The 11,657-nt window shown below is 42.7% G+C and overlaps 1 protein-coding gene across 3 annotated transcripts in view; it reads left to right on the top strand.

Annotated features, from left to right (window-relative positions):
- SPTBN5 (spectrin beta, non-erythrocytic 5) overlaps positions 1–11,657 on the top strand; it is a 397,537-nt gene that overhangs the window by 50,056 nt on the left and 335,824 nt on the right. For all 3 annotated transcript variants that reach the window (XM_081207187.1, XM_081207185.1, XM_081207186.1), the window contains exons 31-34: positions 471–581; positions 974–1,153; positions 2,407–2,610; positions 2,935–3,084. In XM_081207187.1, coding sequence (XP_081063313.1) covers positions 471–581; positions 974–1,153; positions 2,407–2,610; positions 2,935–3,084 — 645 coding nt within the window. The remainder of the gene's footprint in view (positions 1–470; positions 582–973; positions 1,154–2,406; positions 2,611–2,934; positions 3,085–11,657) is intronic.

Below are 11,657 nucleotides of genomic sequence, written 5' to 3'. Positions count from 1 at the left end.
GCCGCGATCCTCTGCTCGCGGCTGCAGTTGCAAACATAGGATCCTCCACATGCGGCTGTGGCGGCGCGATGGCTGCTGGCACCACCGCAAGCCCCAGACATGGAACCCGGGTTGTACTGCCCCCCACGCCCCCCTGTTGTGACAGCACTGTGAGGGGGGCCTTCTTTGGACACCATCTAATCAGGAGACCCAATCTGTACAATGTAGGGATGATGAATTAGTTTGATGGCCCTTCCCCTTTGAAACTCCCTCCCGTTCTCTTTTCGGCACCTGTGCAGATTTTTATCTCTATTCTATTTGGAATTGATTTTATCTATATGATTGTTTTATATGTGTGTCTAGTGCATTCTGAAATTGCTTCAAGATGCTTCACAGGAAGTGATTTGTGAATGAAATAACAATAATATATTTACACTTTGTTTCAAATAATCAACCCATTAACGGCAAGCTTCCCCATATTATTTTACTAGGAGAAGTCCAAGGCCATCCCTGATGACATTGCTAGAGACCTGGGTGGTGTACAGTCCCAGCTACGCAAACTTGCAACCCTCGAGCATGAACTGTCTGGGAATGAGCAACAGGTAAGATACATAGCAGTTCACAGATGTCAATTGGAAGCCAAAGCCCCTTCTGGCATCTCATAATTTGCTCATTATCTTGTCAGATGGTTCATTCCAAAACAATAATTAGACATTTGTGGAAAAAAAAAATCTGATTGACTATCTTCCCATTTGCATGACAAAACTACTGCTTTTTTATTTTCATCAGATCAATGCCACCATTGAGTTTATTGAATTTCTTGTTGTGAAACTAGAATAAAAACACTTGGGGGGGGGAGTTACCCACTTCTCCACAATATGATTTCATATTGTGTTATTAGGTTAGGTTTTTCAAGAAGGCTGAGTATGAGACTCTCTGGTGCCCTCCCTTCCTGTGCATGTGCTATGGCATCCTCCTTATTCTTTTTTTGCAGCTGCAAGAACTGATTGATGCTGCAGATGGCGTGCTTTGCCGGTGCTCCGAAAGTCAAATGCAGGAGATACAAGAAAAGCAGCAGGCAGTGGTAGAGAACTGGGAGTCCTTGAGGTGCAAAGTGGAGCAATGTAGGGAGCAGTTGGAACAAGCCTGCAGACTGTACCACTTTCAAACACAGGTGAGCATTTCAGTGTGGTAGAAATTGAAGTCAATCTTTCATCAGACTCTTTCCACACTTCTCAATTACACACAAAAAACCTGATTTCACAGAGTTAATTGGTGGGTGTATTAATATATCTAATGCAGTACAGTGGTACCTCGGGTTACAGACGCTTCAGGTTACAGACTCCGCTAACCCAGAAATAGTACCTCAGGTTAAGAACTTTGCTTCAGGATGAGAACAGTGGCAACAGCAGGAGGCCCCATTAGCTAAAGTGTTAAGAACAGTTCCAGGTTAAGAACGGACCTCCAGAACGAATCAAGTTCTTAACCCGAGGTACCACTGTAATCTGCATTAGGAGACATGTAAGGGTTGCTTTAGGGGACGGAGAAGATCATGAGGCCTATACATGCTTATATCAATGATGCTCAATGCTTTTTTTCTGGGGGGTACTCAAGGATATACAGCACGGCACTTTTTTCAAATGTTAAAAGTGTGGCACTTATTGTAACAACTTCCTGGTGAGTATCACCACTTTTTTCTTTAAAATAAAAATAAAAAGCACTGGTGTATGCTCTATAGCAAAGGAAATGCAGTGTTTGGCCTCTGAGAATAACATGCAAGTGTTAGACAGGCAGTCAAAGGTTGCACACCAGTGGCAATCAGTAGAGAACACGCATTCATATGTATACAGAGAAAGAAACGGATGGAGCAAAAGTCATCTCCTAGAAATTTTAAGTGGATCAGAAAAGAAAACTGGATTATCTATTCCCACAACTGCAAACAGAAAATCCCAGAATATCACTGTAAAAATACAGAGATGCACTTCTTGCATATTGTTTAGCAAGATGTGTGTTCTGTGGAACAGCACGTCATGACATTAACATTGGTGTTTATCTGTAAAAAGTCTAGGGACACCCCTTCCTAGTTCTGGCTTCAGAGAAACTGCAAGAGCATACTTTGAGCAAAACAGAGTGACCACAAAAGTTCCATGTAAAGAATGGGATGTCTGTTCCCAGCAGCAGGCTATGAAACTCATCAGTGCCACAAGCAGCCACAGGTGGCTTATTCTAGCTGTCATTTTCATTTCCCATCCATTTATTCAACATTGCCAATCCAAGCTATAGTGGTTAAATCCTACTTGGGAGTAGACCCATTGAAATCAATGGACTTCAGATACTCCCATTGTTTTCAGTGGGTCTGAGCATGGCACAGGTGAATACAATCCATAATCCTTGGCCTTCATCTTTTATTTTTGTCTTGGCTTTCAGGCACGAGACTATTCCTCCTGGGCATTAGAAATGATGAGAGAAATGATGATGGAGGACAAAATTCGAGACATATCTACTAGTGACCTGAAGCTGACTCAGCACCAGCAGCTGTTGGCAGAGATTGAGGCCCGTGAAGACATGTATGAACGTGTGCTACAGCTGGGACAAGAACTGCTGCTGGAACAGAAAATGCCAACGAAAGACGTACGTAGGCATAATGTGGACTCATCATCAATGCACATTGCTCACCAGTGTTTCTAGAGGTTGCCTTCCTAACCAGTTATCCCTTTTGTGTATGTGCTGCAATTAAACCATCAGTGAAGATATAATCATAATGACTGAATGTTCCTCAGAGGGAAAATGGGTTACTGAAACATATCCAGATCCAGGTTTGTGAAAACAGAGAGTTGTTTCCTTTTTATAAAAATCTTGAGCCCTAGTAGCATAGCCAAGTCCGACACATAACAAGCATCACTCACACTGTTTTGTGGATTATCATGGACATTTTCTGTTGTTTTCTTATATCAGATCCAAGGCACATTACAGGCACTGTTGGAAGAAAAGGACAACGTGTACCACAAGTGGGCAGAGAAGAAGGAATGGCTGGAGAAGATGCACCTTCTGCAGATGTTTTACAGGGACTGTGAGCACCTAGAAAATATCTCAAACTCACAAGAGGTAGGTGGCAGTATGATGGGATGCGAAGAAGAGCTGGATGAGGCAAGCCTTGTCATCTCCCTTGTATATAATACACACACATGCTTGTGGTGGCAATGTTGGACATAAAACAGCAGAATCTCGTGGTATCTGAAAGACTTAACAAATCAGTCACACAGTGCATAATTAAACTATGGAATCCACTCCATTGAGAAGTAGGGGTGGTCACTAACTTGGATGACTTTAAAAGAAGATAAGGCTATCAATGGCTATGGCTTACCTCAGAGGTGAGGAACCTCTTTTGGCCAGAGGGTCAGATCTCCACACCCCTGGCAGGTGGACAGGGCTGCTCATCTTTCAATCATCACTTGCCCCAAATAGCCTAGTGGGCCAAAAGGGAGGCCTGGTGGACCAAGCTTGGCCCACAGACCAGAAGTTCCCCATCCCTAGTGCACCTCCACTGACCAAGGCACCATGAGCACCAATAACAATGCCTAGTCATCATCATCATTTTATTTGTATGCCAACTTTCCATAGTTGAAACTATGCTCAAGGCGGCTTACAACATGACAAGATTGACATAATTACAAACATAACAGAAGTCATAAACAATAAATAAAACACATCAAAAAGTACACAACCAAATGGAAACAATTTCCACGTAAATCGTAAGATCTAAAACTAGAGACACAACAATAATATCAATAACAGCAACAAGCTCTCTCAGCCCCCCATAGAAAATACTCCAGCCCAATAATCTGTTCAACAGCCTCGGCTTTTGTAGCTGGAGTCAGTCAGCACTCCACTCTCCCAGGCCAGAAGGGAAAGGGCCAGCGAGGCAGGGTGCAGGTCTTCCAGGGCTCACAGCCAAGATAGTCTCATTTAAAACAACACAGATAAAAATTAAAAACAATTTAAAAGAGGAGCCCTCTCTGTTGAGCAGCAACCACAGTCCTTGTGAATCCTGGCAAGCCCCGCCCCAAGCCAGGTGGAGAGAGGCAAGGGCAGGGCCCTTCAGCCCATCAGCAGGCAGTCCTCCTGGGCAGCAGGGGTCTTGAGGGCCCCGTTGCCTTTAGCATAAAGCTTGGGGCATTTATGCCTCAGGAAACTTAACACAACTACAACTCTGGAAATGTTGAATCTGACAGGCAGCAGTTGCCTCAACCAGTCTAGCACCATCCCTAGAAGGAATGGGTCAAGGCTCCAATTCCTAAGCATAATAACTTACGTTGTGCCTATGCATACAACTGAAATCAAGTCCTTGTCCCTGAAACAGAGGAGCCACTAGAATCTCAGAGGACTAAGCTTCAGATGACGCTGCCCAGGGAATCCTGTTGCTTCCAGCTCACATCATCTGTAGTGGAAGTGGCCCAGCAGTGGCTGCAGGGCTCTGCCAGGGAAAGAATAGGAAATCGCCCATGTTTCACCAGATGCCTCTGGTTGGGCTGCATGAGCCCCACTGTTCCTTGCCTTTTCTCAACCCTTAGAAAGTTATGCGGAGCCTGCAGCCCTCCAAATGTTTTTGGAGTGCAGTTCCATCAACCCCAACCAGCATGGTCAGAGATAATACACCTTGTAGTCCAGCAACTTCTGGAGGACCACATTTTCCCAAACCCTCCCTTAGCAGAAACAGCATCCCAGTGATGGTTAAGGGCAGACTGTCTCTAGGGAATGGGGGAGAGAAAATTAATTCAGATTGCATTTAGAGGCAAATGTATAAAATTCAGACTTTCCCAAACAATATGAGAACCAAAACACAGCTGTCCTTTGAAATTTGCACTTATCCAAATGTTTCAATGAAGTTCTCCAACCAAACAATGTTTACAAAAATGCATATATTAAGAGAAGGTGTGCATAAAAATAGATATATTAATGGTGTCACACTAATCGGCATTTACTGATCAGGCTTAGCCAAGGACTTACCTTCAAATGCAGAGTGTTTATTAGATAAAATGTACCTTTTTATGATTCACAGTGGGTGGTGACTTTGAAACCTACTACATCTGTACATAAAAGTTTTCACTAGGTTCAAAGTGAAGTTTTACCCTCGGGCAAAACATCTGAGGAATTTCAGAGGAAGCCAAAACAGTTTTGATAAAACGAGAAACATTTCTTAGAGAAGCTTTTACACATTCCAGACTTATAAGTGTGGAACGTTTTGTGGAAAGTTCCTAAACAGTTACGTACTAAGGATGTAATAGTGCATTTGCTCACCGATGCCATGTTTTTTCCGCATTCTCATCTATTTATTCTGTTGCTAATGTATTTAACATACTCATGCCATTGATGCCATGTTAATACAACTCACCATGTTGGACCTTTGCTGCAAAATGCAATGAACACATGGTGTATCACTTAAAACCCTACTTTTCCATTAGCTCTACCTCTGCCTAGGGAATGATGAGGAGTTTATAGAACTTGGATACTAAAGAGGTCTCACCAAATTCAGTTTGGATCATGACCCAGATCGGTCTGCTCAGTCTAGTCTTATCGTTAGGATCTCATCACAAGATGGTTTGATAGCTGCAACACTGCCTCTGTCAGGTTTATTATTTTATTTTCATTTTACAAACCTGAACTTTTGAATTGGATTGGAACCCCCATGATACTAATGCTATTATTTGCTACATTGTGTAGAGAACCCTATGCTAGACATTAGACTTGCTGAGTTGTGCTTCCCGTCTCTCTCGTGGGGACCTTGCCACCCTGAGATTATTGTTTTATAGAGCCTCGGGGCCCTCTGTCTGGGTTAGGATAACCACCCAGTTAGATGAGGATTAACCTTTTCCTTCCTGACAAGAATCCCCCCAAACTGCTACTTACTTTGGGAAGGAAGCAGCTATTTAAACTGATAGCAGTGGTTAGCTACATAACATGCTCCAAGACTGGTGAAAGGAACTGATGAGGAGTAATGAGAAGGTATGAGGCTCTAGCCTTGCTCTCACACTGCTCTCCTTTGAGACTTCACTAGGACTGAATTCTCAGGATGCTAGACATTTGCCAAGTAAAAAAATATGTTCTTGCACAACTGAAATTGGGGGAAGGGGAACCAGTCCCGGTTATATGGCCTTGACTCCTCCCACCCCACCCTGCCCCCACCCCACATTAGAAGGACCAAGTTGCATTTAAATATTTGCATTTTCTCACTGCATCCACAAAGGCTTCAGGTGGAACTTCCTAGTTAATTTTAGCAGAAAGGTTGATAGTTTTGGTTGGCTCAAGCGATCCTCTTTTTGAAAAACATTCTGACTCGGCAGTGTGCAATGTGTCATTCTCTGTATTTTTGGTAGGGGGGTGTTGATGGTGTCACAAACACAGTCACATGAATGTGAATAGGTGGTTTTTTATATATATAATCACTGTGGATACAAGCAGAGCCCAAGCTGTTCATCATTTTGAACATGGGCCGTGCTGTGCATACCTTGATACAGAGACTACCCCTGCGGTGGTGTATAGTGAAAAGCATTCAGCAGTAATCTGAAAGAGAACTTTTCCCCATTCGTTCCCTGTGCCAGTGTGACGGTATTGACTATGTGCCAGCATCTTAGGTTACATCCAAGTTACTTAAGCCTTCGAAGGATTTCAGCAAGGTTTAGCCTAGGATTGCTTAGTTCTAAAGTAAATAAGAGCACATATGGAGGAAATTAGGCAAACATCTATCTTTTTTATTACTGGCTTTCTGGTGTGCCATTACTTGGAACGGTTGTAGGAAATTCTTCTACGACCTGTTAAACAGAGATCTTGCTATTCTGAGTGCAGATAGGCAGTGACTGAGAGAGGGAGAGGAATACAGCTCTCTTGCTTTTAACAACAGCAAAGCACATTGCGATCTGCTGTTCTCAAGGCAATGGAAGTGCTGGTGAGCTAGGCACTTAATCCGTTTATCTGGAGAAATTGTAATAAGGTCAGCATCCGTCTTTGGATAGCATTTCTGGTTTGACTTCTGCTTCATCGCTACTAGTTTAGAGACTCGTTCTCGTTCATCTCTCTGTCTGCTTCCTGCACTCTCTTGACATGCTGCAGACAGGATAAATACCGCCAGTTGTGCTGAAGGAATACTGCTTCTCCTTCTTCATTCAGTTACAGATTCTGTATCACTTCTTTTTTGGAGAAATATTTATTTGCTCTTCACCTCTCCTTCACACTCAAGAGAGAATGGAAATTTCCAGTGCCAACAGAAAAAGGATGAAAAGTGTGTTTTAAAATACAGAGCACAGACGCGTCTCCAGCTTTGGTCTCCCGAATTTAGGATTCAAACTGCAGGATGTCATGCCCGGACCATCGCAGCAAGACTTCGACCACACCCATCTATATTTCAACTGTGGAAGTTATGTTGTCTTCCAGTCAAGTGACCCCATCGCTGGCCCCCAAATCAGCTGTCTGGGGCAGCTCTTTCCAGAGGATGCCAGCAGCAGCAATTTTATCAGACTCAGCCTGGTATTTCCCAACTCATTCATCACCCACAGATACCTTGCCAAGAAATGACATCTCACCCTCTCACTCGCTATCTTCTGAGGTTTACAGCTCAAGGCTGGATATAGTCTTGGCACATACAGATAAGGGGAATGGTTTCGGGAAAGACAACAGTTGTGTTAATCCTCCTGGCATCAAGTCGGCGTGCCCTGCACTTCACAGAGATCCTCAGTACAATGGTTACAGCAGTGTTGGTACCCAGTCATCGCTCATCTCCAGCAAGCAGTGCTCAGGATGCGACTGGAGTGCTTGTGCTTCTTCTCCTGATCACACTCGTTCCATGCAGTTTGCAGTACCTTTCCCACCTGCTGCTGCTTCCAGAGCTCTACCATGTTGGACATCACGCCTGGATGTTTCTCTGTGTGCAATTCCATCTCAGAGCAAAAAGCTACATACAGCTCTGACACCTTGTAGTTCAGAGCTGCCAGTCCGGCATGGTTACAGCCCGTGCAAAGCTCAGCTTCCAGATCTCCATGCTTCAGTAAAGCTTTATATTTCAACTTGCAGTATAGCAGTAAAGCCATTTAGGACTTCTTCTCAAGTCAGCAGCCATGGTTATTCCAGTCTTTTTTTGCCTCGTCGAAAAAACATGTCGTCAGCATCTTCCAGTCTTGCAACAGGTCCTCAGATGACCCATCAAGCCATCCCCTCAAGAAGCTCTGCAGATCTTCAGATTACACAGCTTCATGTCACCTCCACGGCTAAGTGCCCTGGTCTTCCCCAACAAACAGTTTCCAGAGAGATATGGTTATCTCCAGCTACAGTGTCTAAAGGAGATAATCCTGTTGGCAAAAGGACTGTGGCAAATGCACATTTAGATCCTGATTTGGTTGTCTTTCAGAACCGTCATTCAACCAGCAAAGAGTTTGGGAGGACCTCCAGCGCTAGGATAATTCCAGATTGCCATAAGGTTTCCAAAATAACCCTTATACTTGCCACCCCTTGGACATCCTTCCCTATTCAAGTGATAAAGGAATTCAGGAAAAGCCCAGCTCCTTCGGTCTTCATCAGAGCATCAGGTTCAAACACAGGTGTTCCAGTGTTCCAGACAGATTATATTGGCTCTGGCTTCTCACTGTCAATAAACCCTGTTTGCTGTCCTGAATTCCAACCTTTGCAACAATATGATGCGAATTCACAGTCCATACCTTCCAAGGAGCCAAACACTATAAGGAATGTGGATCAAGATACACTTGTGACAAACATGCAGGCACGTACAGCATCCCACAGAACTGGTGAGAGTGCATGGTGTCCATCTATCTCTGTAAAAATTGCTTCCTTTGGAGCTGGGCGGAGAGTGGTGAAGATTTCCATTCCATTTTAGAAACCTATGAAAACAAGCATAACCGTGATTTTTTTATGTTTAATTTGAATTTAGTATCTGTTCAACTGTTGTTCTTTGTTGCTGTTGCTTTTTTCTGGTAGTGGTGAATAAGGCCGCCCAATGTAATTCTGTTTTGTTTTCCTAAAGTGGAGTTATTTGTTTCTTCCTATGAACAGCGAGACTGTGGGGGCAGATTCATTCCTTTTTTTAGATAGGTTTGTCTGTGTTCCTAATTTTAGATGCTAACTTGTCAATTGCTGCTTGAATTTTACTTCTTCTAGCTTTCACCAAAACAAATGTGGGTTGTAAGAACGACCCAAAAATATGAGTTTTAAGTGAAACAATTTTGTGTGTTTGGTTATCTCAAAACTCAGCTCATATGGCTGAATTTCCCCTGACTAAAATGTGGCTTGAAAGCTGGCTGGCTACTGACAGGGTCTCTCATCCCATCAGTTTCTGGTTCTGCCAGATTCCCATTAAATGGTATAATTGAAAAGAAGTCTGGATGCTTTAAAAGCTAACGTGCTTGGGAAGTTTTCTTTTTCTTTCTGTACATGCTATATTAGCCTGTCAGCCAGCTGAAGAAAGGGGTGTGTGACCTGAAAACTGGTCATTATATCATTGGTGGTGGTGGGTAATCTATATCACGCTAATGTCATTACTAGCCTGGTTGATGGGGGTTATTATGAAAATTTAAAAAGAACACCACCATTTTCTTTTGCCTGCAAGTGTCCCGACTCCTTGCATATAAGCTAGCATATTGGGAGCTGGAATTTAAAAATAGATAACAACCCACCTATAGCATTGGACTCAGAGTGGCTGCCAAAAAGGTTCAGGATTCAGCTAAAACCTGTTGAAAAGCCCCAAACCAAAAGACATTTCTACTCATCCATAGTCCATTGTGTAATCTCATTATGTTTGTCATTGCTTATGAAAAAGGTTGTTGTGTGTGTGGGGGGGGGGGGAAGGATCACCTGATTTTTCTTATGTCTTTTTCCATAATGTTTTCATAATGAGACTAGCAGAGAGGCAGAGGGTAGAATTTAATCTTAGGTCATGATTCTGGGGCTTTGCATTCTACATCTCTATATCTCTATACGTAGGCTACCATGCCATACCTTGCAGAATATTTCATTTTCCTGGGGAAAAATGTTTCAAAAATAAATGTTCTTATGATGACAGAAAAATGTGACTCGGCGTGTTTATTAAAACCTAATTCTGTTGTTGTGGTCCCTGGAATGGAGCAGGGAAAGCCCTGCCCCGTAGCCAGATGCAAACAGCTGTGCTATATGAATGGATGCAGGGAAAGTAGGAAGGAAGCAGAATCTCATTCACTACCCCGTCCCAATGCTCTACACATTCATATGGCTTTCTGCACAGAGACCCTAAAGGCATACAAGCTTTTATGCAGGTAGGCTTGCAAGGTGTGGCCTGTACCCTGAAAAAATAAAAGGATAAACCCCATGCCCACAGCATATGTGCATACAGTTTATACACTTGCAGGCACTGTGTGTGGAGTGTTAGGGCAGGGCTGACACGCATGACCAATACATGTGTTGAGTCACCGCCCATCGTTATTTGGAAAGGGCACATGTGTATTCCAGACAAGCACATTATAATCTTACTCAGCTTGAGATAAAGTGGATTCTGAAGGGGGCGAATATTTGTTGCATTTCACATCAGCTGGATAGTTATGGTGCAAATATTATTTCCATATAGGAAAATGGCAACATGTTATGCAGTCTTTAATCATAGGTACATGCTGATGTGGATATGTTGTGGAAGTAAATTTTAGTGTTTTATGGAAATGCTTTATTCTGTAGTTTAATTTTATTTTATGTTTTAATGCTTATATTTTAAAGCTTATGTAACTGGTTTTTATGTCAGCAAACTTCTTAGAAGCCTATTTAGGGGCTAAGCTCTTTAATAATAGTAATAAAAACACACATATTTACATTTTAAAAATGCATCTAACAATATCAATATGTGCCTTATTCCACCCTCTATCTGATATAATACTAGATCTGGTGTACAGCTCCTGAGTCTCAGTGAAGTCAGCAAGACTGGATTCCAAGTGAGCATGCACAGGATCTAGCTGAATCCATTCCTGTTACTGAGGACAACTTAGTAAATACATTTTTCTGCATGTCATCAACACTAGCTAGATTTATTACTGCAGACTTGCACAACCTGTGGTCTGTATCAAGCCAAATGCAGCCCACCAACCACGTATGGCTGGCTGCCAAGGATTCAATAGATCCCTTGTTTACATTGCATGCTATTAGGGAGTGCAAAAAGCAGAGACGATATCAAGAGGAGCATAATATATTGCTGATGGACTGTGTTCAACTTGCCAGGCCACAAGCTGAATAAAACTGTACTACTGCTAATGTAGCTCATCTTGTTTTGACGCAATTGTGGTCAAGCAGAAGCCATGCAATGTTTAGTAACAACAGAGATTTGACAGCTTTCAGTGTGACATTTAAAATTCCACAGACGTATAAAGCTGGTAGCGGTTTAGTTTTGCTTAACTAGACCAGCAGTCCATCTGCAACTGACTTTTCCACATACAACTGGAGTTTTAGATGTAGAACTACAAAACATCAGGCTCCAAAGGGCACTTTCATACTGCCATACTTTTGTGTCTATCACTCATACCTTCAGACAGATGCTGTTATGCATCCTTTGAGTCATACGAGTGCAACTTCATGTCCTATCACAAAAGAAAGCAGGTAGACTTTGATAAATAGCAGCAGCTAAATAGCATTTTCAAACAACAAATCTGCTACTGTAACTT

The sequence above is a fragment of the Podarcis bocagei genome, assembly GCF_964188305.1.
Source record: "Podarcis bocagei genome assembly, chromosome: 1".
In the NCBI taxonomy this organism is placed as follows: Eukaryota; Metazoa; Chordata; class Lepidosauria; order Squamata; family Lacertidae; genus Podarcis; species Podarcis bocagei.
This window is presented reverse-complemented; position numbering and strand designations above follow the sequence as displayed.